The following is a 26725-nucleotide window of genomic DNA, read 5'->3' as shown; positions in this document are numbered from 1 at the left end:
ATGAGAGAAGAGATGGGAATGAGAGAAGAGAAAGGAATGAGAGAAGAGATAGGAATGAGAGAAGAGAAAGGAATGAGAGAAGAGATTGGAATGAGAGGAATGAGAGAAGAGATAGGAATGAGAGAAGAGATGGGAATGAGAGAAGAGAAAGGAATGAGAGAAGAGAAAGGAATGAGGGAAGAGATGGGAATGAGAGAAGAGATAGGAATGAGAGAAGAGATAGGAATGAGAGAAGAGAAATGAATGAGAGGAATGAGAGAAGAGATAGGAATGAGAGAAGAGATGGGAATGAGAGAAGAGATGGGAATGAGAGAAGAGAAAGGAATGAGAGAAGAGATAGGAATGAGAGAAGAGATAGGAATGAGAGAAGAGAAAGGAATGAGAGAAGAGAAAGGAATGAGAGAAGAGATGGGAATGAGAGAAGAGAAAGGAATGAGAGAAGAGATAGGAATGAGAGGAGAGATAGGAATGAGAGAAGAGAAAGGAATGAGAGAAGAGAAAGGAATGAGAGAAGAGAAAGGAATGAGAGAAGAGATGGGAATGAGAGAAGAGATAGGAATGAGAGGAGAGATAGGAATGAGAGAAGAGATGGGAATGAGAGGAGAGAAAGGAATGAGAGAAGAGAAAGGAATGAGAGAAGAGATGGGAATGAGAGAAGAGATAGGAATGAGAGAAGAGAAAGGAATGAGAGAAGAGAAAGGAATGAGAGAAGAGAAAGGAATGAGAGAAGAGATGGGAATGAGAGAAGAGAAAGGAATGAGAGAAGAGATAGGAATGAGAGGAATGAGAGAAGAGATAGGAATGAGAGAAGAGATGGGAATGAGAGAAGAGATGGGAATGAGAGAAGAGAAAGGAATGAGAGAAGAGAAAGGAATGAGAGAAGAGATGGGAATGAGAGAAGAGAAAGGAATGAGAGAAGAGAAAGGAATGAGAGAAGAGAAAGGAATGAGAGAAGAGATGGGAATGAGAGAAGAGAAAGGAATGAGAGAAGAGATAGGAATGAGAGGAATGAGAGAAGAGATAGGAATGAGAGAAGAGATGGGAATGAGAGAAGAGATGGGAATGAGAGGAATGAGAGAAGAGAAAGGAATGAGAGAAGAGATAGGAATGAGAGAAGAGAAAGGAATGAGAGAAGAGATAGGAATGAGAGGAATGAGAGAAGAGATAGGAATGAGAGAAGAGATGGGAATGAGAGAAGAGATAGGAATGAGAGAAGAGATAGGAATGAGAGAAGAGATAGGAATGAGAGAAGAGATAGGAATGAGAGAAGAGATAGGAATGAGAGAAGAGATAGGAATGAGAGAAGAGATAGGAATGAGAGGAATGAGAGAAGAGATAGGAATGAGAGAAGAGATGGGAATGAGAGAAGAGATAGGAATGAGAGAAGAGATAGGAATGAGAGGAATGAGAGAAGAGATAGGAATGAGAGAAGAGATGGGAATGAGAGAAGAGATAGGAATGAGAGAAGAGATAGGAATGAGAGAAGAGATAGGAATGAGAGAAGAGATAGAATGAGAGGAATGAGAGAAGAGATAGGAATGAGAGAAGAGATGGGAATGAGAGAAGAGATAGGAATGAGAGAAGAGATAGGAATGAGAGAAGAGATAGGAATGAGAGGAATGAGAGAAGAGATGGGAATGAGAGAAGAGATAGGAATGAGAGGAGAGATGGGAATGAGAGAAGAGATGGGAATGAGAGAAGAGATGGGAATGAGAGAAGAGAAAGGAATGAGAGAAGAGATGGGAATGAGAGAAGAGATAGGAATGAGAGAAGAGAAAGGAATGAGAGAAGAGAAAGGAATGAGAGAAGAGATGGGAATGAGAGAAGAGAAAGGAATGAGAGAAGAGAAAGGAATGAGAGAAGAGATGGGAATGAGAGAAGAGATAGGAATGAGAGAAGAGATGGGAATGAGAGAAGAGATGGGAATGAGAGAAGAGATAGGAATGAGAGAAGAGATAGGAATGAGAGAAGAGATAGGAATGAGAGAAGAGATGGGAATGAGAGAAGAGAAAGGAATGAGAGGAATGAGAGAAGAGAAAGGAATGAGAGAAGAGATAGGAATGAGAGAAGAGATAGGAATGAGAGAAGAGATAGGAATGAGAGGAATGAGAGAAGAGATAGGAATGAGAGAAGAGATAGGAATGAGAGAAGAGATAGGAATGAGAGGAATGAGAGAAGAGATAGGAATGAGAGAAGAGATGGGAATGAGAGAAGAGATAGGAATGAGAGAAGAGAAAGGAATGAGAGAAGAGATAGGAATGAGAGAAGAGATGGGAATGAGAGGAGAGAAAGGAATGAGAGAAGAGAAAGGAATGAGAGAAGAGATAGGAATGAGAGAAGAGAAAGGAATGAGAGAAGAGATAGGAATGAGAGAAGAGATAGGAATGAGAGGAATGAGAGAAGAGATAGGAATGAGAGAAGAGATAGGAATGAGAGAAGAGATAGGAATGAGAGGAATGAGAGAAGAGATAGGAATGAGAGAAGAGATGGGAATGAGAGAAGAGATAGGAATGAGAGAAGAGATAGGAATGAGAGAAGAGATAGGAATGAGAGAAGAGATAGGAATGAGAGGAATGAGAGAAGAGATAGGAATGAGAGAAGAGATGGGAATGAGAGAAGAGATAGGAATGAGAGAAGAGATAGGAATGAGAGAAGAGATAGGAATGAGAGAAGAGATAGGAATGAGAGAAGAGATAGGAATGAGAGAAGAGATAGGAATGAGAGAAGAGATAGGAATGAGAGAAGAGATAGGAATGAGACAAGAGATAGGAATGAGAGAAGAGATAGGAATGAGAGAAGAGATAGGAATGAGAGAAGAGATAGGAATGAGAGAAGAGATAGGAATGAGAGAAGAGATAGGAATGAGAGAAGAGATAGGAATGAGAGAAGAGATAGGAATGAGAGGAATGAGAGAAGAGATAGGAATGAGAGAAGAGATAGGAATGAGAGAAGAGATGGGAATGAGAGAAGAGATAGGAATGAGAGAAGAGATAGGAATGAGAGAAGAGATGGGAATGAGAGGAATGAGAGAAGAGATAGGAATGAGAGAAGAGATAGGAATGAGAGAAGAGAAAGGAATGAGAGAAGAGATAGGAATGAGAGAAGAGATGGGAATGAGAGGAGAGAAAGGAATGAGAGAAGAGAAAGGAATGAGAGAAGAGATAGGAATGAGAGAAGAGAAAGGAATGAGAGAAGAGATAGGAATGAGAGAAGAGATAGGAATGAGAGAAGAGATATGAATGAGAGAAGAGATAGGAATGAGAGAAGAGATAGGAATGAGAGAAGAGATAGGAATGAGAGGAATGAGAGAAGAGATAGGAATGAGAGAAGAGATAGGAATGAGAGAAGAGATGGGAATGAGAGAAGAGATAGGAATGAGAGAAGAGATAGGAATGAGAGAAGAGATGGGAATGAGAGGAATGAGAGAAGAGATAGGAATGAGAGAAGAGATAGGAATGAGAGAAGAGATGGGAATGAGAGAAGAGATGGGAATGAGAGGAGAGAAAGGAATGAGAGAAGAGAAAGGAATGAGAGAAGAGATAGGAATGAGAGAAGAGAAAGGAATGAGAGAAGAGAAAGGAATGAGAGAAGAGATGGGAATGAGAGGAGAGAAAGGAATGAGAGAAGAGATAGGAATGAGAGAAGAGATGGGAATGAGAGGAGAGAAAGGAATGAGAGAAGAGAAAGGAATGAGAGAAGAGATGGGAATGAGAGAAGAGATAGGAATGAGAGAAGAGATGGGAATGAGAGAAGAGAAAGGAATGAGAGAAGAGAAAGGAATGAGAGAAGAGATGGGAATGAGAGGAGAGAAAGGAATGAGAGGAATGAGAGAAGAGATGGGAATGAGAGAAGAGAAAGGAATGAGAGAAGAGATGGGAATGAGAGGAGAGAAAGGAATGAGAGGAATGAGAGAAGAGATGGGAATGAGAGAAGAGAAAGGAATGAGAGAAGAGATGGGAATGAGAGGAGAGAAAGGAATGAGAGAAGAGATGGGAATGAGAGGAATGAGAGAAGAGATAGGAATGAGAGAAGAGAAAGGAATGAGAGAAGAGATAGGAATGAGAGGAATGAGAGAAGAGATAGGAATGAGAGAAGAGAAAGGAATGAGAGAAGAGATGGGAATGAGAGAAGAGAAAGGAATGAGAGAAGAGATAGGAATGAGAGGAGAGATAGGAATGAGAGAAGAGAAAGGAATGAGAGAAGAGAAAGGAATGAGAGAAGAGAAAGGAATGAGAGAAGAGATGGGAATGAGAGAAGAGAAAGGAATGAGAGAAGAGATAGGAATGAGAGGAGAGATAGGAATGAGAGAAGAGATGGGAATGAGAAGAGATGGGAATGAGAGAAGAGAAAGGAATGAGAGAAGAGAGAATGAGAGAAGAGATAGGAATGAGAGAAGAGAAAGGAATGAGAGAAGAGAAAGGAATGAGAGAAGAGAAAGGAATGAGAGAAGAGATGGGAATGAGAGAAGAGAAAGGAATGAGAGAAGAGATAGGAATGAGAGGAATGAGAGAAGAGATAGGAATGAGAGAAGAGATGGGAATGAGAGAAGAGATGGGAATGAGAGAAGAGAAAGGAATGAGAGAAGAGAAAGGAATGAGAGAAGAGATGGGAATGAGAGAAGAGAAAGGAATGAGAGAAGAGAAAGGAATGAGAGAAGAGAAAGGAATGAGAGAAGAGATGGGAATGAGAGAAGAGAAAGGAATGAGAGAAGAGATGGGAATGAGAGGAATGAGAGAAGAGAAAGGAATGAGAGAAGAGATAGGAATGAGAGAAGAGAAAGGAATGAGAGAAGAGATAGGAATGAGAGGAATGAGAGAAGAGATAGGAATGAGAGAAGAGATGGGAATGAGAGAAGAGATGGGAATGAGAGGAATGAGAGAAGAGAAAGGAATGAGAGAAGAGATAGGAATGAGAGAAGAGAAAGGAATGAGAGAAGAGATAGGAATGAGAGGAATGAGAGAAGAGATAGGAATGAGAGAAGAGATGGGAATGAGAGAAGAGATAGGAATGAGAGAAGAGATAGGAATGAGAGAAGAGATAGGAATGAGAGAAGAGATAGGAATGAGAGAAGAGATAGGAATGAGAGAAGAGATAGGAATGAGAGAAGAGATAGGAATGAGAGAAGAGATAGGAATGAGAGGAATGAGAGAAGAGATAGGAATGAGAGAAGAGATAGGAATGAGAGGAATGAGAGAAGAGATAGGAATGAGAGAAGAGATGGGAATGAGAGAAGAGATAGGAATGAGAGAAGAGATAGGAATGAGAGAAGAGATAGGAATGAGAGAAGAGATAGGAATGAGAGGAATGAGAGAAGAGATAGGAATGAGAGAAGAGATGGGAATGAGAGAAGAGATAGGAATGAGAGAAGAGATAGGAATGAGAGAAGAGATAGGAATGAGAGAAGAGATAGGAATGAGAGAAGAGATAGGAATGAGAGAAGAGATAGGAATGAGAGAAGAGATAGGAATGAGACAAGAGATAGGAATGAGAGAAGAGATAGGAATGAGAGAAGAGATAGGAATGAGAGAAGAGATAGGAATGAGAGAAGAGATAGGAATGAGAGAAGAGATAGGAATGAGAGAAGAGATAGGAATGAGAGAAGAGATAGGAATGAGAGGAATGAGAGAAGAGATAGGAATGAGAGAAGAGATAGGAATGAGAGAAGAGATGGGAATGAGAGAAGAGATAGGAATGAGAGAAGAGATAGGAATGAGAGAAGAGATGGGAATGAGAGGAATGAGAGAAGAGATAGGAAGAAAGAGAGAAGAGATAGGAATGAGAGAAGAGAAAGGAATGAGAGAAGAGATAGGAATGAGAGAAGAGATGGGAATGAGAGGAGAGAAAGGAATGAGAGAAGAGAAAGGAATGAGAGAAGAGATAGGAATGAGAGAAGAGAAAGGAATGAGAGAAGAGATAGGAATGAGAGAAGAGATAGGAATGAGAGAAGAGATAGGAATGAGAGAAGAGATAGGAATGAGAGAAGAGATAGGAATGAGAGAAGAGATAGGAATGAGAGGAATGAGAGAAGAGATAGGAATGAGAGAAGAGATAGGAATGAGAGAAGAGATGGGAATGAGAGAAGAGATAGGAATGAGAGAAGAGATAGGAATGAGAGAAGAGATGGGAATGAGAGGAATGAGAGAAGAGATAGGAATGAGAGAAGAGATAGGAATGAGAGAAGAGATGGGAATGAGAGAAGAGATGGGAATGAGAGGAGAGAAAGGAATGAGAGAAGAGAAAGGAATGAGAGAAGAGATAGGAATGAGAGAAGAGAAAGGAATGAGAGAAGAGAAAGGAATGAGAGAAGAGATGGGAATGAGAGGAGAGAAAGGAATGAGAGAAGAGATAGGAATGAGAGAAGAGATGGGAATGAGAGGAGAGAAAGGAATGAGAGAAGAGAAAGGAATGAGAGAAGAGATGGGAATGAGAGAAGAGATAGGAATGAGAGAAGAGATGGGAATGAGAGAAGAGAAAGGAATGAGAGAAGAGAAAGGAATGAGAGAAGAGATGGGAATGAGAGGAGAGAAAGGAATGAGAGGAATGAGAGAAGAGATGGGAATGAGAGAAGAGAAAGGAATGAGAGAAGAGATGGGAATGAGAGGAGAGAAAGGAATGAGAGGAATGAGAGAAGAGATGGGAATGAGAGAAGAGAAAGGAATGAGAGAAGAGATGGGAATGAGAGGAGAGAAAGGAATGAGAGAAGAGATGGGAATGAGAGGAATGAGAGAAGAGATAGGAATGAGAGAAGAGAAAGGAATGAGAGAAGAGATAGGAATGAGAGGAATGAGAGAAGAGATAGGAATGAGAGAAGAGAAAGGAATGAGAGAAGAGATGGGAATGAGAGAAGAGAAAGGAATGAGAGAAGAGATAGGAATGAGAGGAGAGATAGGAATGAGAGAAGAGAAAGGAATGAGAGAAGAGAAAGGAATGAGAGAAGAGAAAGGAATGAGAGAAGAGATGGGAATGAGAGAAGAGAAAGGAATGAGAGAAGAGATAGGAATGAGAGGAGAGATAGGAATGAGAGAAGAGATGGGAATGAGAGGAGAGAAAGGAATGAGAGAAGAGAAAGGAATGAGAGAAGAGATGGGAATGAGAGAAGAGATAGGAATGAGAGAAGAGAAAGGAATGAGAGAAGAGAAAGGAATGAGAGAAGAGAAAGGAATGAGAGAAGAGATGGGAATGAGAGAAGAGAAAGGAATGAGAGAAGAGATAGGAATGAGAGGAATGAGAGAAGAGATAGGAATGAGAGAAGAGATGGGAATGAGAGAAGAGATGGGAATGAGAGAAGAGAAAGGAATGAGAGAAGAGAAAGGAATGAGAGAAGAGATGGGAATGAGAGAAGAGAAAGGAATGAGAGAAGAGAAAGGAATGAGAGAAGAGAAAGGAATGAGAGAAGAGATGGGAATGAGAGAAGAGAAAGGAATGAGAGAAGAGATAGGAATGAGAGGAATGAGAGAAGAGATAGGAATGAGAGAAGAGATGGGAATGAGAGAAGAGATGGGAATGAGAGGAATGAGAGAAGAGAAAGGAATGAGAGAAGAGATAGGAATGAGAGAAGAGAAAGGAATGAGAGAAGAGATAGGAATGAGAGGAATGAGAGAAGAGATAGGAATGAGAGAAGAGATGGGAATGAGAGAAGAGATAGGAATGAGAGAAGAGATAGGAATGAGAGAAGAGATAGGAATGAGAGAAGAGATAGGAATGAGAGAAGAGATAGGAATGAGAGAAGAGATAGGAATGAGAGAAGAGATAGGAATGAGAGGAATGAGAGAAGAGATAGGAATGAGAGAAGAGATGGGAATGAGAGAAGAGATAGGAATGAGAGAAGAGATAGGAATGAGAGGAATGAGAGAAGAGATAGGAATGAGAGAAGAGATGGGAATGAGAGAAGAGATAGGAATGAGAGAAGAGATAGGAATGAGAGAAGAGATAGGAATGAGAGAAGAGATAGGAATGAGAGGAATGAGAGAAGAGATAGGAATGAGAGAAGAGATGGGAATGAGAGAAGAGATAGGAATGAGAGAAGAGATAGGAATGAGAGAAGAGATAGGAATGAGAGGAATGAGAGAAGAGATGGGAATGAGAGAAGAGATAGGAATGAGAGGAGAGATGGGAATGAGAGAAGAGATGGGAATGAGAGAAGAGATGGGAATGAGAGAAGAGAAAGGAATGAGAGAAGAGATGGGAATGAGAGAAGAGATAGGAATGAGAGAAGAGAAAGGAATGAGAGAAGAGAAAGGAATGAGAGAAGAGATGGGAATGAGAGAAGAGAAAGGAATGAGAGAAGAGAAAGGAATGAGAGAAGAGATGGGAATGAGAGAAGAGATAGGAATGAGAGAAGAGATGGGAATGAGAGAAGAGATGGGAATGAGAGAAGAGATAGGAATGAGAGAAGAGATAGGAATGAGAGAAGAGATAGGAATGAGAGAAGAGATGGGAATGAGAGAAGAGAAAGGAATGAGAGGAATGAGAGAAGAGAAAGGAATGAGAGAAGAGATAGGAATGAGAGAAGAGATAGGAATGAGAGAAGAGATAGGAATGAGAGGAATGAGAGAAGAGATAGGAATGAGAGAAGAGATAGGAATGAGAGAAGAGATAGGAATGAGAGGAATGAGAGAAGAGATAGGAATGAGAGAAGAGATGGGAATGAGAGAAGAGATAGGAATGAGAGAAGAGATAGGAATGAGAGAAGAGATAGGAATGAGAGAAGAGATAGGAATGAGAGGAATGAGAGAAGAGATAGGAATGAGAGAAGAGATGGGAATGAGAGAAGAGATAGGAATGAGAGAAGAGATAGGAATGAGAGAAGAGATAGGAATGAGAGAAGAGATAGGAATGAGAGAAGAGATAGGAATGAGAGAAGAGATATGAATGAGAGAAGAGATAGGAATGAGAGAAGAGATAGGAATGAGACAAGAGATAGGAATGAGAGAAGAGATAGGAATGAGAGAAGAGATAGGAATGAGAGAAGAGATAGGAATGAGAGAAGAGATAGGAATGAGAGAAGAGATAGGAATGAGAGAAGAGATAGGAATGAGAGAAGAGATAGGAATGAGAGGAATGAGAGAAGAGATAGGAATGAGAGAAGAGATAGGAATGAGAGAAGAGATGGGAATGAGAGAAGAGATAGGAATGAGAGAAGAGATAGGAATGAGAGAAGAGATGGGAATGAGAGGAATGAGAGAAGAGATAGGAATGAGAGAAGAGATAGGAATGAGAGAGAAGAGAAAGGAATGAGAGAAGAGATAGGAATGAGAGAAGAGATGGGAATGAGAGGAGAGAAAGGAATGAGAGAAGAGAAAGGAATGAGAGAAGAGATAGGAATGAGAGAAGAGAAAGGAATGAGAGAAGAGATAGGAATGAGAGAAGAGATAGGAATGAGAGAAGAGATAGGAATGAGAGAAGAGATAGGAATGAGAGAAGAGATAGGAATGAGAGAAGAGATAGGAATGAGAGGAATGAGAGAAGAGATAGGAATGAGAGAAGAGATAGGAATGAGAGAAGAGATGGGAATGAGAGAAGAGATAGGAATGAGAGAAGAGATAGGAATGAGAGAAGAGATGGGAATGAGAGGAATGAGAGAAGAGATAGGAATGAGAGAAGAGATAGGAATGAGAGAAGAGATGGGAATGAGAGAAGAGATGGGAATGAGAGGAGAGAAAGGAATGAGAGAAGAGAAAGGAATGAGAGAAGAGATAGGAATGAGAGAAGAGAAAGGAATGAGAGAAGAGAAAGGAATGAGAGAAGAGATGGGAATGAGAGGAGAGAAAGGAATGAGAGAAGAGATAGGAATGAGAGAAGAGATGGGAATGAGAGGAGAGAAAGGAATGAGAGAAGAGAAAGGAATGAGAGAAGAGATGGGAATGAGAGAAGAGATAGGAATGAGAGAAGAGATGGGAATGAGAGAAGAGAAAGGAATGAGAGAAGAGAAAGGAATGAGAGAAGAGATGGGAATGAGAGGAGAGAAAGGAATGAGAGGAATGAGAGAAGAGATGGGAATGAGAGAAGAGAAAGGAATGAGAGAAGAGATGGGAATGAGAGGAGAGAAAGGAATGAGAGGAATGAGAGAAGAGATGGGAATGAGAGAAGAGAAAGGAATGAGAGAAGAGATGGGAATGAGAGGAGAGAAAGGAATGAGAGAAGAGATGGGAATGAGAGAAGAGATGGGAATGAGAGAAGAGATAGGAATGAGAGAAGAGATAGGAATGAGAGGAATGAGAGAAGAGATAGGAATGAGAGAAGAGATGGGAATGAGAGAAGAGATAGGAATGAGAGAAGAGATAGGAATGAGAGAAGAGATAGGAATGAGAGAAGAGATAGGAATGAGAGGAATGAGAGAAGAGATAGGAATGAGAGAAGAGATGGGAATGAGAGAAGAGATAGGAATGAGAGAAGAGATAGGAATGAGAGAAGAGATAGGAATGAGAGGAATGAGAGAAGAGATGGGAATGAGAGAAGAGATAGGAATGAGAGGAGAGATGGGAATGAGAGAAGAGATGGGAATGAGAGAAGAGATGGGAATGAGAGAAGAGAAAGGAATGAGAGAAGAGATGGGAATGAGAGAAGAGATAGGAATGAGAGAAGAGAAAGGAATGAGAGAAGAGAAAGGAATGAGAGAAGAGATGGGAATGAGAGAAGAGAAAGGAATGAGAGAAGAGAAAGGAATGAGAGAAGAGATGGGAATGAGAGAAGAGATAGGAATGAGAGAAGAGATGGGAATGAGAGAAGAGATGGGAATGAGAGAAGAGATAGGAATGAGAGAAGAGATAGGAATGAGAGAAGAGATAGGAATGAGAGAAGAGATGGGAATGAGAGAAGAGAAAGGAATGAGAGGAATGAGAGAAGAGAAAGGAATGAGAGAAGAGATAGGAATGAGAGAAGAGATAGGAATGAGAGAAGAGATAGGAATGAGAGGAATGAGAGAAGAGATAGGAATGAGAGAAGAGATAGGAATGAGAGAAGAGATAGGAATGAGAGGAATGAGAGAAGAGATAGGAATGAGAGAAGAGATGGGAATGAGAGAAGAGATAGGAATGAGAGAAGAGATAGGAATGAGAGAAGAGATAGGAATGAGAGAAGAGATAGGAATGAGAGGAATGAGAGAAGAGATAGGAATGAGAGAAGAGATGGGAATGAGAGAAGAGATAGGAATGAGAGAAGAGATAGGAATGAGAGAAGAGATAGGAATGAGAGAAGAGATAGGAATGAGAGAAGAGATAGGAATGAGAGAAGAGATAGGAATGAGAGAAGAGATAGGAATGAGAGAAGAGATAGGAATGAGACAAGAGATAGGAATGAGAGAAGAGATAGGAATGAGAGAAGAGATAGGAATGAGAGAAGAGATAGGAATGAGAGAAGAGATAGGAATGAGAGAAGAGATAGGAATGAGACAAGAGATAGGAATGAGAGAAGAGATGAGAGGAATGAGAGGAATGAGAGAAGAGATAGGAATGAGAGAAGAGATAGGAATGAGAGAAGAGATGGGAATGAGAGAAAGAGATAGGAATGAGAGAAGAGATAGGAATGAGAGAAGAGATGGGAATGAGAGGAATGAGAGAAGAGATAGGAATGAGAGAAGAGATAGGAATGAGAGAAGAGAAAGGAATGAGAGAAGAGATAGGAATGAGAGAAGAGATGGGAATGAGAGGAGAGAAAGGAATGAGAGAAGAGAAAGGAATGAGAGAAGAGATAGGAATGAGAGAAGAGAAAGGAATGAGAGAAGAGATAGGAATGAGAGAAGAGATAGGAATGAGAGAAGAGATAGGAATGAGAGAAGAGATAGGAATGAGAGAAGAGATAGGAATGAGAGAAGAGATAGGAATGAGAGGAATGAGAGAAGAGATAGGAATGAGAGAAGAGATAGGAATGAGAGAAGAGATGGGAATGAGAGAAGAGATAGGAATGAGAGAAGAGATAGGAATGAGAGAAGAGATGGGAATGAGAGGAATGAGAGAAGAGATAGGAATGAGAGAAGAGATAGGAATGAGAGAAGAGATGGGAATGAGAGAAGAGATGGGAATGAGAGGAGAGAAAGGAATGAGAGAAGAGAAAGGAATGAGAGAAGAGATAGGAATGAGAGAAGAGAAAGGAATGAGAGAAGAGAAAGGAATGAGAGAAGAGATGGGAATGAGAGGAGAGAAAGGAATGAGAGAAGAGATAGGAATGAGAGAAGAGATGGGAATGAGAGGAGAGAAAGGAATGAGAGAAGAGAAAGGAATGAGAGAAGAGATGGGAATGAGAGAAGAGATAGGAATGAGAGAAGAGATGGGAATGAGAGAAGAGAAAGGAATGAGAGAAGAGAAAGGAATGAGAGAAGAGATGGGAATGAGAGGAGAGAAAGGAATGAGAGGAATGAGAGAAGAGATGGGAATGAGAGAAGAGAAAGGAATGAGAGAAGAGATGGGAATGAGAGGAGAGAAAGGAATGAGAGGAATGAGAGAAGAGATGGGAATGAGAGAAGAGAAAGGAATGAGAGAAGAGATGGGAATGAGAGGAGAGAAAGGAATGAGAGAAGAGATGGGAATGAGAGGAATGAGAGAAGAGATAGGAATGAGAGAAGAGAAAGGAATGAGAGAAGAGATAGGAATGAGAGGAATGAGAGAAGAGATAGGAATGAGAGAAGAGATGGGAATGAGAGAAGAGAAAGGAATGAGAGAAGAGAAAGGAATGAGAGAAGAGATGGGAATGAGAGAAGAGAAAGGAATGAGAGAAGAGATAGGAATGAGAGGAATGAGAGAAGAGATAGGAATGAGAGAAGAGATGGGAATGAGAGAAGAGAAAGGAATGAGAGAAGAGAAAGGAATGAGAGAAGAGATGGGAATGAGAGAAGAGAAAGGAATGAGAGAAGAGAAAGGAATGAGAGAAGAGATAGGAATGAGAGAAGAGATAGGAATGAGAGAAGAGATAGGAATGAGAGGAATGAGAGAAGAGATAGGAATGAGAGAAGAGATGGGAATGAGAGAAGAGATAGGAATGAGAGAAGAGATGGGAATGAGAGAAGAGATAGGAATGAGAGAAGAGATAGGAATGAGAGAAGAGATGGGAATGAGAGGAATGAGAGAAGAGATAGGAATGAGAGAAGAGATAGGAATGAGAGAAGAGATGGGAATGAGAGAAGAGATGGGAATGAGAGGAGAGAAAGGAATGAGAGAAGAGAAAGGAATGAGAGAAGAGATAGGAATGAGAGAAGAGAAAGGAATGAGAGAAGAGAAAGGAATGAGAGAAGAGATGGGAATGAGAGGAGAGAAAGGAATGAGAGAAGAGATAGGAATGAGAGAAGAGATGGGAATGAGAGGAGAGAAAGGAATGAGAGAAGAGAAAGGAATGAGAGGAATGAGAGAAGAGATGGGAATGAGAGAAGAGAAAGGAATGAGAGAAGAGATGGGAATGAGAGGAGAGAAAGGAATGAGAGGAATGAGAGAAGAGATGGGAATGAGAGAAGAGAAAGGAATGAGAGAAGAGATGGGAATGAGAGGAGAGAAAGGAATGAGAGAAGAGATGGGAATGAGAGGAATGAGAGAAGAGATAGGAATGAGAGAAGAGAAAGGAATGAGAGAAGAGATAGGAATGAGAGGAATGAGAGAAGAGATAGGAATGAGAGAAGAGATGGGAATGAGAGAAGAGAAAGGAATGAGAGAAGAGAAAGGAATGAGAGAAGAGAAAGGAATGAGAGAAGAGATAGGAATGAGAGAAGAGATAGGAATGAGAGAAGAGATAGGAATGAGAGGAATGAGAGAAGAGATAGGAATGAGAGAAGAGATAGGAATGAGAGAAGAGATAGGAATGAGAGAAGAGATAGGAATGAGAGAAGAGATAGGAATGAGAGGAATGAGAGAAGAGATAGGAATGAGAGAAGAGATGGGAATGAGAGAAGAGATAGGAATGAGAGAAGAGATAGGAATGAGAGAAGAGATAGGAATGAGAGAAGAGATAGGAATGAGAGAAGAGATAGGAATGAGAGAAGAGATAGGAATGAGAGGAATGAGAGAAGAGATAGGAATGAGAGAAGAGATGGGAATGAGAGAAGAGATAGGAATGAGAGAAGAGATAGGAATGAGAGGAATGAGAGAAGAGATAGGAATGAGAGAAGAGATGGGAATGAGAGAAGAGATAGGAATGAGAGAAGAGATAGGAATGAGAGAAGAGATAGGAATGAGAGAAGAGATGGGAATGAGAGGAATGAGAGAAGAGATAGGAATGAGAGAAGAGATAGGAATGAGAGAAGAGATGGGATTGAGAGAAGAGATGGGAATGAGAGGAGAGAAAGGAATGAGAGAAGAGAAAGGAATGAGAGAAGAGATAGGAATGAGAGAAGAGATGGGAATGAGAGGAGAGAAAGGAATGAGAGAAGAGAAAGGAATGAGAGAAGAGATGGGAATGAGAGAAGAGATAGGAATGAGAGAAGAGATGGGAATGAGAGAAGAGAAAGGAATGAGAGAAGAGAAAGGAATGAGAGAAGAGATGGGAATGAGAGGAGAGAAAGGAATGAGAGGAATGAGAGAAGAGATGGGAATGAGAGAAGAGAAAGGAATGAGAGAAGAGATGGGAATGAGAGGAGAGAAAGGAATGAGAGGAATGAGAGAAGAGATGGGAATGAGAGAAGAGAAAGGAATGAGAGAAGAGATGGGAATGAGAGGAGAGAAAGGAATGAGAGAAGAGATGGGAATGAGAGGAATGAGAGAAGAGATAGGAATGAGAGAAGAGAAAGGAATGAGAGAAGAGATAGGAATGAGAGGAATGAGAGAAGAGATAGGAATGAGAGAAGAGATGGGAATGAGAGAAGAGAAAGGAATGAGAGAAGAGAAAGGAATGAGAGAAGAGATGGGAATGAGAGAAGAGAAAGGAATGAGAGAAGAGAAAGGAATGAGAGAAGAGATAGGAATGAGAGAAGAGATAGGAATGAGAGAAGAGATAGGAATGAGAGAAGAGATAGGAATGAGAGGAATGAGAGAAGAGATAGGAATGAGAGAAGAGATGGGAATGAGAGAAGAGATAGGAATGAGAGAAGAGATAGGAATGAGAGAAGAGATAGGAATGAGAGAAGAGATAGGAATGAGAGAAGAGATAGGAATGAGAGAAGAGATAGGAATGAGAGGAATGAGAGAAGAGATAGGAATGAGAGAAGAGATGGGAATGAGAGAAGAGATAGGAATGAGAGAAGAGATAGGAATGAGAGGAATGAGAGAAGAGATAGGAATGAGAGAAGAGATGGGAATGAGAGAAGAGATAGGAATGAGAGAAGAGATAGGAATGAGAGAAGAGATAGGAATGAGAGGAATGAGAGAAGAGATAGGAATGAGAGAAGAGATGGGAATGAGAGAAGAGATAGGAATGAGAGAAGAGATAGGAATGAGAGAAGAGATAGGAATGAGAGAAGAGATAGGAATGAGAGGAATGAGAGAAGAGATGGGAATGAGAGAAGAGATAGGAATGAGAGGAGAGATGGGAATGAGAGAAGAGATGGGAATGAGAGAAGAGAAAGGAATGAGAGGAGAGATGGGAATGAGAGAAGAGATGGGAATGAGAGAAGAGATGGGAATGAGAGGAATGAGAGAAGAGAAAGGAATGAGAGAAGAGATGGGAATGAGAGAAGAGAAAGGAATGAGAGAAGAGATGGGAATGAGAGAAGAGAAAGGAATGAGAGAAGAGATAGGAATGAGAGAAGAGATAGGAATGAGAGAAGAGATAGGAATGAGAGAAGAGATAGGAATGAGAGAAGAGAAAGGAATGAGAGAAGAGATGGGAATGAGAGAAGAGATAGGAATGAGAGAAGAGATAGGAATGAGAGAAGAGATAGGAATGAGAGAAGAGATAGGAATGAGAGAAGAGAAAGGAATGAGAGAAGAGATAGGAATGAGAGAAGAGGTTTTTGATTTGATTAGGATCCCCATTCGCAGACGCCAATGGCGACAGCTAGTCTTACTGGGTTCCAACACATAATGAAAAAGACATTACAGACTTTACAATTTACATCCAGTATATGTAAAAACATGAACATGTAGTGTGTGTGTGTGTGTGTGTATCTATCAGTTCCACATACATGTCAGTACATACACACAACAAGTAGGTCACATTAGATAGAAGAGGAGAGGAGAGGAAAGAGAGAAGAGAGAGAGAGAAGAGGAGAGAGAAGATGTGAGGAAAGAGAGAAGAGGATGGAAGAGAGGAAATAGAGAAGAGGAGAGGAGAGAGAAGAGGAGAGAGAGAAGAGAGAGAGAAAAGGAGAGGAAAGAGAAGAGGAAAGAGAGAAGAGGAGAGGAGAGAGAGGAAAGAGAGAAGAGGAGAGTGATCGAGGCAAAGGAAGAGGAGAGAGAGGAGAGAAGAGGAGAGAAGAGGAGAGAGAGGAAAGAGAGAAGAGGAGAGAGAGAGAGAGAAGAGGAGAGAAGAGGAAAGAGAGAAAAGGAGAGTGATCGAGGCAAAGGAAAGTTAGGCATTAGAAACAGGCAGACAGGCAGAAAGAGAGACATGCAAAAAGAGACAGGCAAAAAGAGAGAGAGGCAGAGAGAAAGACAGGCAGACATCGAGACAGGCAGAGAGGCAGACAGGCAGAGAGGCAGAGAGGGAGACAGGCAGAGAGGGAGACAGGCAGAGAGGGAGACAGGCAGAGAGGGAGACAGGCAGAGAGCGAGACAGACAGAGAGGGAGACAGGCAGAGAGGGGGACAGGCAGAGAGCGAGACAGGCAGAGAGGGAGACTGGCAGAGAGCGAGACTGGCAGAGAGCGAGACTGACAGAGAGCGAGACTGACAGAGAGCGAGACAGGCAGAGAGCGAGACAGGCAGAGAGCGAGACAGGCAGAGAGCGAGACAGGCAGAGAGGGAGACAGGCAGAGAGCGAGACAAGCAGAGAGGGAGACAAGCAGAGAGGGAGACAGGCAGACAGCGAAACAGGCAGACAGCGAGGCAGGCATACAGCGAGGCAGGCAGACAGCGAGAAAGTCAGGACAAGACAATGTAAGGTAAATATGTAAATTATAGATAGATGGATACAAGGACAAACTGTTGGAGATGAGAAGGGGAATGGGCGTAGATCAGGCATGAATTTACACCCGAGCCCAACCCATGCCCACCACGCTTAGGCCCTACCCTACCCAGGCCCAAATGCTTCTGTCAAATTTAAGGCCCGGCCCGGCCCTGCCCAGCCCGAAACCAGAAATAACCTCCTCCCTTAGTAAATCCATGAGCTGATCCTCTCTGTCTGTCACTGGCTCCCTGTGCCTAGCTCACTCTGCATGCGCTCTGCTCATGGCAGCTCTGAATCTGTGAGCAACCATAGCAACGGCTTCACTTGGGCTGCTCCGCTCAATGAAGAGACAGGAGAGCAGTTAGCTACTTTTCATCACCCTAAACAAAGACAACTCAACATTGTTATTTTCTTTGAAATAATCTCTCCTGCGTTATAGCTTTAGGTTGACGCACTTCTGACACCATGTTATGATCTTAGTCAGATGTGACTGTACTGCAGCAGCAGAGCCCGAGAAAATGGCTCGGCTTCAAAATGTTACCCTAGTTAACGATGAGACAACAGACCCTACCATACCCTAGTTATTGATGAGACAACAGACCCTACCGTACCCTAGTTATTGATGAGACAACAGACCCTACCCGGTCCTAGTTATCGATGAGACAACAGACCCTACCGTACCCTAGTTATTGATGAGACAACAGACCCTACCGTACCCTAGTTATTGATGAGACAACAGACCCTACCATACCCTAGTTATCGATGAGACAACAGACCCTACCCGGTCCTAGTTATCAATGAGGCATCAGGCCCTACCCGGTCCTAGTTATCAATGAGGCATCAGGCCCTACCCTGTCCTAGTTATCGATGAGACAACAGACCCTACCCGGTCCTAGTTATCGATGAGACAACAGACCCTACCGTACCCTAGTTATCGATGAGGCAACAGACCCTACCCGGTCCTAGTTATCGATGAGACAACAGACCCTACCGTACCCTAGTTATTGATGAGACAACAGACCCTACCCTGTCCTAGTTATTGATGAGACAACAGACCCTACCCGGTCCTAGTTATCGATGAGGCATCAGGCCCTACCCGGTCCTAGTTATCGATGAGACAACAGACCCTACCGTACCCTAGTTATCGATGAGGCAACAGACCCTACCCTGTCCTAGTTATCGATGAGACAACAGACCCTACCGTACCCTAGTTATCGATGAGGCAACAGACCCCACCCTGTCCTAGTTATCGATGAGGCAACAGACCTTACCGTACCCTAGTTATCAATGAGACAACAGGCCCTACCGTACCCTAGTTATCAATGAGACAACAGACCTTACCGTACCCTAGTTATCAATGAGACAACAGACCCTACCCGGTCCTAGTTATCAATGAGACAACAGACCTTACCGTACCCTAGTTATCAATGAGACAACAGGCCCTACCGTACCCTAGTTATCAATGAGACAACAGACCTTACCGTACCCTAGTTATCAATGAGGCAACAGACCCTACCCGGTCCTAGTTATCAATGAGACAACAGACCCTACCCGGTCCTAGTTATCAATGAGACAACAGGCCCTACCCGGTCCTAGTTATCAATGAGACAACAGACCCTACCGTACCCTAGTTATTGATGAGACAACAGACCCTACCCGGTCCTAGTTATCAATGAGACAACAGACCCTACCCGGTCCTAGTTATCAATGAGACAACAGGCCCTACCCGGTCCTAGTTATCAATGAGACAACAGACCCTACTGTACCCTAGTTATTGATGAGACAACAGACCCTACCCGGTCCTAGTTATCAATGAGACAACAGGCCCTACCCGGTCCTAGTTATCGATGAGGCATCAGGCCCTACCGTACCCTAGTTATTGATGAGACAACAGACCCTACCGTACCCTAGTTATTGATGAGACAACAGACCCTACCGTACCCTAGTTATTGATGAGACAACAGACCCTACCGTACCCTAGTTATCGATGAGACAACAGACCCTACCGTACCCTAGTTATTGATGAGACAACAGACCCTACCGTACCCTAGTTATCGATGAGACAACAGACCCTACCGTACCCTAGTTATCGATGAGACAACAGACCCTACTGTACCCTAGTTATCGATGAGACAGCAGACCCTACCGTACCCTAGTTATCGATGAGACAACAGACCCTACCGTACCCTAGTTATTGATGAGACAACAGACCCTACCGTACCCTAGTTATCGATGAGACAACAGACCCTACCGTACCCTAGTTATCGATGAGACAACAGACCCTACCGTACCCTAGTTATTGATGAGACAACAGACCCTACCGTACCCTAGTTATCAATGAGACAACAGACCCTACCCGGTCCTAGTTATCGATGAGACAACAGACCCTACCGTACCCTAGTTATCGATGAGGCAACAGGCCCTACCCGGTCCTAACCCGGTCCTAACCCGGTCCTAGCCCGGTCCTAACCCGGTCCTAACCCGGCTCGGGTAGCAGAACTGTAGTGTAGATGGAGGACTGTGTGAATTCTATGAGGACTATGAATATGTCAGCAACAATGAGTTTTAACATTATTCATGTAGTAGTGTTACTATTAAAGCGTTCAACACTTACAAACCATTTCCTATTTCAAGTGTGGGTGCCCTACATCACTCAAATCCTCGCCTGACATCTAAAATGACCCAGCCAGTAAAGCCTGCTTAGCTTAGCTGTCCCACACATTAAGATCACCAAGTAGTTGGAGTTTCTCATTTCCCCGGGGGCAACATCTGTTCAGTTTCTTTTTAGGAAGTCAGCTAGTACACCCATCTTGTGTCTCTGTCCTACTACAATAAACAGCAAAGTCATCACCGAATATGTCAGCAACAATGATTCAAGGGTTAACAGTTTAAACAGAGAAATTACCCCCCCCCCCAAAAAAAAAATAATAATAATAATAATAATGGTGAATGAAGTGGATGGAGGAGTTGAAGACGGCGGCATGGCACACGACTAGAAGATCAGACACAGCAGCGACCTCAGTGGCCCTGACCTTTGGGTTGTGGCCACCATCGAGGTTTAGTTGCATAAGCTGTGCTACAGTGTGCTCCCGGACGCTGTTTAGGTCGGCCTGCTGCCGACGAAGCTTTATCAGCAGCAAGGTTAGCTCCTCAGGCTGCAGGGGGAAGGAAGGGCAGAGGGACAACCAGAGAGGAGGAGAACTCAGAGGTACAGGAGACACAGCAAGGCAGGACCAGGGCAAGATGACAGGTAAAGGGGGCAGGCAACAAGGAGCAGAGGAGAGGAAGGATAGGTCAGGGGTCAGGAGAGCATGGGACAAAGGGACACAGCGGAAGAGAGGAAGGGGGTATAGAGAAGGCAGAGGGAGAAGAGAACAGGTCAGAGAAACACGAGACACACAGCAGGGAGGAGCGGAGGACAGACAGGAGGACAGACAGGAGGACAGGTTAGGACCACACACAGTATAGACAGGAGACAGTAGGAGGACAGAAAGGAGGACAGACAGGAGGACAGGTTAGGACCACAGTATAGGCAGGAGACAGTAGGAGGACAGAAAGGAGGACAGACAGGAGGACAGGTTAGGACCACAGTATAGACAGGAGACAGTAGGAGGACAGGTTAGGACCACAGTATAGACAGGAGACAGTAGGAGGACAGGTTAGGACCACAGTATAGACAGGAGACAGTAGGAGGACAGGTTAGGACCACAGTATAGACATGAGACAGTAGGAGGACAGAAAGGAGGACAGACAGGAGGACAGGTTACAGGAGGACAGGTTAGGACCACAGTATAGACAGGAGACAGTAGGAGGACAGGTTAGGACCACAGTATAGACAGGAGACAGTAGGAGGACAGGTTAGGATCACAGTATAGGCAGGAGACAGTAGGAGGACAGAAAGGAGGACAGACAGGAGGACAGGTTAGGACCACAGTATAGACAGGAGACAGTAGGAGGACAGGTTAGGACCACAGTATAGACAGGAGACAGTAGGAGGACAGAAAGGAGGACAGACAGGAGGACAGGTTAAGACCACAGTATAGACAGGAGACAGTAGGAGGACAGGTTAGGACCACAGTATAGGCAGGAGACAGTAGGAGGACAGACAGGAGGACAGGTTAGGGCCACAGTATAGACAGGAGACAGTAGGAGGACAGGTTAGGACCACAGTATAGACAGGAGGACAGACAGGAGGACAGGTTAAGACCACAGTATAGACAGGAGAGAGTAGGAGGACAGGTTAGGACCACAGTACAGACAGAAGGACAGACAGGAGGACTGGTTAAGACCACAGTATAGGCAGGAGACAGTAGGAGGACAGACAGGAGGACAGGTTAGGACCACAGTACAGACAGGAGGACAGACAGGAGGACAGGTTAGGACCACAGTATAGACAGGAGACAGTAGGAGGACAGGTTAGGACCACAGTACAGACAGGAGGACAGGTTAAGACCACAGTATAGACAGGAGGACAGACAGGAAGACAGGTTAGGACCACAGTACAGACAGGAGACAGGAGGACAGGTTAGGACCACAGTACAGACAGGAGACAGGAGGACAGGTTAAGACCACAGTATAGACAGGAGACAGTAGGAGGACAGGTTAGGACCACAGTACAGACAGGAGACAGGAGGACACTGCACACCAGCAGAGTAGGTGTAGAGTACTGGATCCCTGTGAGCTGAATGGAAGGTCCCTGTAACACATCCGCCGTGTCCCACTAAGTCACCATGTCCCCAAAATGGCGTGGGTAAAGTAATGACAGACAACCCGGCTATGGCTCAGGGAGCTGTGAACAACAGGGCTGATGTAGCAAGTGTTAAGGGAGTAAACTCACGTTAAACCACACCACTTGGAACACTGATCTGAGTCCTGTCTAAACATGCCTCTACAGCAGTTCTCTTCTTGGAAGAGAAAGACAGGGGAGTGATTACAACAAAAATGTATTGTCTTTGGAATTAGCCCTATTAGACCAGAATGGAAAACTAAACAGTCTTTAACTGGAATTCCAGGGTGGTATTAATAGAAGTCAACCTGACAGTGTATCGAGGCCAAGGGCAGGGGAGAGGGGGAGGGGAGGGGGGGGGAGAGAGAGAAAGGGCAGGGGGAGGGGGAGGGGAGGGGGAGAGAGAGAGGAGGGGGAGAGGGGGAGAGAGAGAAAGGGCAGGGTACAGTAGGAGGGGAGGGGGAGAGAGAGAGGAGGGGGAGAGGGGAGAGAGAGAAAGGGCAGGGTACAGTAGGAGGGGAGGGGAGAGAGAGAAAGGGCAGGGTACAGTAGGAAGGGAGGGGGAGAGAGAGAGGGCAGGGTACAGTAGGCCAGATCAGGGGAAGGAAGGAGGGGGGGGGAGAGAGAGAAAGGGCAGGGTACAGTAGGCCAGATCAGGGGAAGGAAGGAGGGGAGGGGGGGAGGGGAGGGGGAGAGAGAGAGGGCAGGGTACAGTAGGCCAGATCAGGGGAAGGAAGGAGGGGAGGGGGAGAGAGAGAAAGGGCAGGGTACAGTAGGCCAGATCAGGGGAAGGAAGGAGGGGAGGGGGAGAGAGAGAAAGGGCAGGGTACAGTAGGCCAGATCAGGGGAAGGAAGGAGGGGAGGGGAGAGAGAGAAAGGGCAGGGTACAGTAGGCCAGATCAGGGGAAGGAAGGAGGGGAGGGGGAGAGAGAGAAAGGGCAGGGTACAGTAGGCCAGATCAGGGGAAGGAAGGAGGGGAGGGGAGAGAGAGAAAGGGCAGGGTACAGTAGGCCAGATCAGGGGAAGGAAGGAGGGGAGGGGGAGAGAGAGAAAGGGCAGGGGTACAGTAGGCCAGATCAGGGGAAGGAAGGAGGGGAGGGGGAGAGAGAGAAAGGGCAGGGTACAGTAGGCCAGATCAGGGGAAGGAAGGAGGGGAGGGGAGAGAGAGAAAGGGCAGGGTACAGTAGGCCAGATCAGGGGAAGGAAGGAGGGGAGGGGGAGAGAGAAAGGGCAGGGTACAGTAGGCCAGATCAGGGGAAGGAAGGAGAGGAGGGGGAGAGAGAGAGGTGGGGAGAGGGGGAGAGAGAGAGGTGGGGAGAGGGGGAGAGAGAGAAAGGGCAGGGTACAGTAGGCCAGATCAGGGGAAGGAAGGAGGGGAGGGGGAGAGAGAGAGGTGGGGAGAGGGGGAGAGAGAGAAAGGGGAGGGGGAGAGGGGGGGGCACAAACCTGGATGGGAGCGAGAGGGGGAGGTGGGGAGAGGGGGAAAGAGAGAGGATGGGAGGGGGAAAGAGAGTGAGGGGGAGAGAGAGCGGGGGAGAGGGGGGGGAGGGGCACAAACCTGGATGGGAGAGAGAGGGGGAGGTGGGGAGAGGGGGAAAGAGAGAGGATGGGAGGGGGAAAGAGAGTGAGGGGGAGAGAGAGAGGGGGGTGGGGAGGGGGGGGAAAGAGAGAGGATGGGAGGGGGAAAGAGAGTGAGGGGGGGGAACTAACCGTTTTTCCTTGCAGAGACTGGGCAGTGATGGTCTGGACAGGGATCCCTGCTGGCATGGACCTCCTCTCAGGCGGGTAGGCATACTGTAGGACACAGAGAGAGGTGATCCTGTTGGGAAAGCTGAGGAAGGTGTTTGTCTGCCATATTAAACAAGAGGTTCCTGTACTCCTTTCTAGAGAGTGAGCCGTGGGCCAAAAAAATAGATCATTCTGGAAGCCTCTGGCCCGCAGACCCCACTTGGAGCGCCCCAGGAGTCTTGATTTTGTAATGCCCAACCACTGAAAACAAGGCACTACAAAATGTCTTCATGAGGATGTATGAGGATGTTGGACTACCTGGTTGAGATGTGGTGTCCTGTGTCTTCTGTCCATGGTAACATCCCCCCGGTATACAGGGAAGGCCACCTCAGACCTACTGGAGCTGGGGTTGTAGGAGAAGTGGAGGGGCGAGTAGCCCCCGTACATAGACAGGGACCCATGGGAGGGTGAGGGGGGGATGGAGTGGTGACCGTGACCCTGGTGCTCAGACAGGTTGATCATGGTCTTGGGGCTGGGCAGGGTCCCGTAGGGTCTGGGAGTGGACGACATGGGCCTGGTGAGGAGGAGGAAGATGGTTAGACCAGGGTTTAAATACTACCTGAAATATTGTCAAATACATTAACTATGCATTGAGCTTACCTGTTGCAATCGACCAATAGAAACGTTTAAAAGTACAAATTCTACCCCAACTGGCACTCCCAAGCTGGATAAAGCAACACTTCAAAATCAAATACCACAAATGGTGAAAATAAAAAATAAAATGATGTACCACTTTCCAAATAGAACCCAGTCATACCGTGTGGGGGTATAGGCCTGCCTCTGCTGCCACTCATACAGCTGCCACATAGTGTCGTCCCTCATGGAGCGTCTCTTGTCTGCAGAGGATAGCCCCAGGCCCAGTCCCATGGCCTGGTCATACACGGAGGGGGACATGCTGCAGATACTGTCCGGCCGGGCCATGCTGTTCCTGGGTAAGGTACGGTAGCCAGGGTCCCCGTAGTGGGGCATGGCTGGAGGGGCTCGGTGACTGGGCATGTTCCTGGGCAGTGTCTGGTACGACATGATGCTGAAGGATGGAGAGAAAGAAAAAGGAGGTTTAAATATGTCATCAAACATACATCTACATAGAAAAACAGGAAATGGAGAATACTGGTTTGGGCTGTAGGTTCATTACAACGAACATAGAGGATGATGGAAAACGTATCTCTGGAGGGAAACATTATGAAGAGTTACACACTTCCTTTACATGTTCTTCTGCAAACCTCTGTCTCTGTCAAACTCATTATGAACGAGCTTACAGCAAGAGGCATTGATCCGGGGGGGGGGCGTGTTAATCTAACAGACTGCCCACATCACAGTCAGACACCAAATGGTAGTGAAGTTATTTTCCTGGAGGGTAGCACAGTCGGTTATAGACCCATTTTCCAAGCTGAACTTCAGATGATAATTTTAGCTTGACCTCGTGGTGAGAGAGTTCATTAGATGCTGTGACCCATTAAGCCTGTTAACGTGAATACTTCGCCAGCTGCCAGAACCCATGTATGAGTGTAACAGATATGATTAAACACATCACGGTGTGTGAAATGGTTGAATGAGAACCACGTGTGTCTCTTTGTGCATCTCTCTCTCTCTCTCTCTCTCTCTCTCTCTCTCTCTCTCTCTCTCTCTCTCTCTCTCTCTCTCTCTCTCTCTCTCTCTCTCTCTCTCTCGCACACACTCACATGCTTGACAGAAGAGAGAGAGAAGCAAAAGGCGCTTTAGGCAAAATCTGATTATTCCACCAACAATGCTGTGATTCTGACCAGCTCCACATAACCCAGTAGCATCAGAGGCAGTGCAGATAAGAGTCAGACAGAGAGCAGACTACTAACTTCACTTACAGAATAACAGACCGTAGACAACAACTGAACACAGAGGAAATTGAGACATCATCCAAGACGACATTTGTATAATGCGACTGCCATGTTGGAGAGGGTTGTGGTGGAGCAGGGAGGACATTTTATGACCAATAATGATAAACGTAGTGTTTTAGCTGGTTGAAAAACAACAAGGGGAAAAAAAAAGAGGAATTCAGTCTGTTTTTTCTTCCTCCCAATGAACACAACCCTGATGCCTGATGAGCAGTCTGTTAGTCGGTCCGCGTCTCGTTTCTCTGTACTAACTTTGTTTACCTCAGCAGCTCTGTGGTTTTACTGCATCCATTCATGTCTTCACTGGTTCTGTTGGGCTTGGAGGAAGCTATGTTTACTGATTTTGGCAACACAACACATAGATGAAATACACGATGAACTCACGATTGCAGATGGGCACTTTTCAACTGCTGCAGGGTCTCAGAGTTACAGTAGTTACACCAAGTATGTAGCCTGTGTGCACTGTTTGTGGCATTAAAAGTGAAGCTATATGAGCAAGAGATATCCAATGAGGTTTGAGCTTTCTCAACTTTAAATTGAAGTGTTTTGGAAAAATATAGAAGAAAATTATAGTCTTGTGCTGTTGAAATGTGCTTAAGGCACTCGGTACGGTAGCAGGTTAATGATGAGAGAGAAATAGGACAGGTACGGTAGCAGGTTAATGATGAGAGAGAAATAGGACAGGTACGGTAGCAGGTTAACGATGAGAGAGAAATAGGACAGGTATGGTAGCAGGTTAATGATGAGAGAGAGAAATAGGACAGGTACGGTAGCAGGTTAATGATGAGAGAGAGAAATAGGACAGGTACGGTAGCAGGTTAATGAGAGAAATAGGACAGGTATGGTAGCAGGTTAATGATGAGAGAAATAGGACAGGTATGGTAGCAGGTTAATGATGAGAGAAATAGGACAGGTATGGTAGCAGGTTAATGATGAGAGAAATAGGACAGGTATGGTAGCAGGTTAATGATGAGAGAAATAGCAGGTATGGTAGCAGGTTAATGATGAGAGAGAAATAGGACAGGTACGGTAGCAGGTTAATGATGAGAGAAATAGGACAGGTACGGTAGCAGGTTAATGATGAGAGAGAAATAGGACAGGTACGGTAGCAGGTTAATGATGAGAGAAATAGGACAGGTACGGTAGCAGGTTAATGATGAGAGAGAAATAGGACAGGTACGGTAGCAGGTTAATGATGAGAGAGAAATAGGACAGGTACGGTAGCAGGTTAATGATGAGAGAGAAATAGGACAGGTATGGTAGCAGGTTAATGATGAGAGAGAAATAGGACAGGTATGGTAGCAGGTTAATGATGAGAGAGAAATAGGACAGGTACGGTAGCAGGTTAATGATGAGAGAGAAATAGGACAGGTACGGTA

The 26725-nt window shown here is 44.6% G+C and overlaps 1 protein-coding gene across 9 annotated transcripts in view; it reads right to left on the bottom strand.

Moving 5' to 3' along the window:
• The window catches only part of LOC124032192 (pleckstrin homology domain-containing family A member 5-like), a 261873-nt gene that overhangs the window by 42599 nt on the left and 192549 nt on the right, over positions 1-26725 (bottom strand). For all 9 annotated transcript variants that reach the window (XM_046344393.1, XM_046344432.1, XM_046344404.1 and 6 more), the window contains 3 exons: positions 24233-24502; positions 23734-23989; positions 23398-23481 (listed from right to left, as the gene is read on the bottom strand). In XM_046344393.1, the coding sequence (XP_046200349.1) occupies positions 23398-23481; positions 23734-23989; positions 24233-24502 (610 nt within the window). The remainder of the gene's footprint in view (positions 1-23397; positions 23482-23733; positions 23990-24232; positions 24503-26725) is intronic.

Source organism: Oncorhynchus gorbuscha, linkage group LG01 (assembly GCF_021184085.1).
Source record: "Oncorhynchus gorbuscha isolate QuinsamMale2020 ecotype Even-year linkage group LG01, OgorEven_v1.0, whole genome shotgun sequence".
Classification (NCBI taxonomy): domain Eukaryota; kingdom Metazoa; phylum Chordata; class Actinopteri; order Salmoniformes; family Salmonidae; genus Oncorhynchus; species Oncorhynchus gorbuscha.
This window is presented reverse-complemented; position numbering and strand designations above follow the sequence as displayed.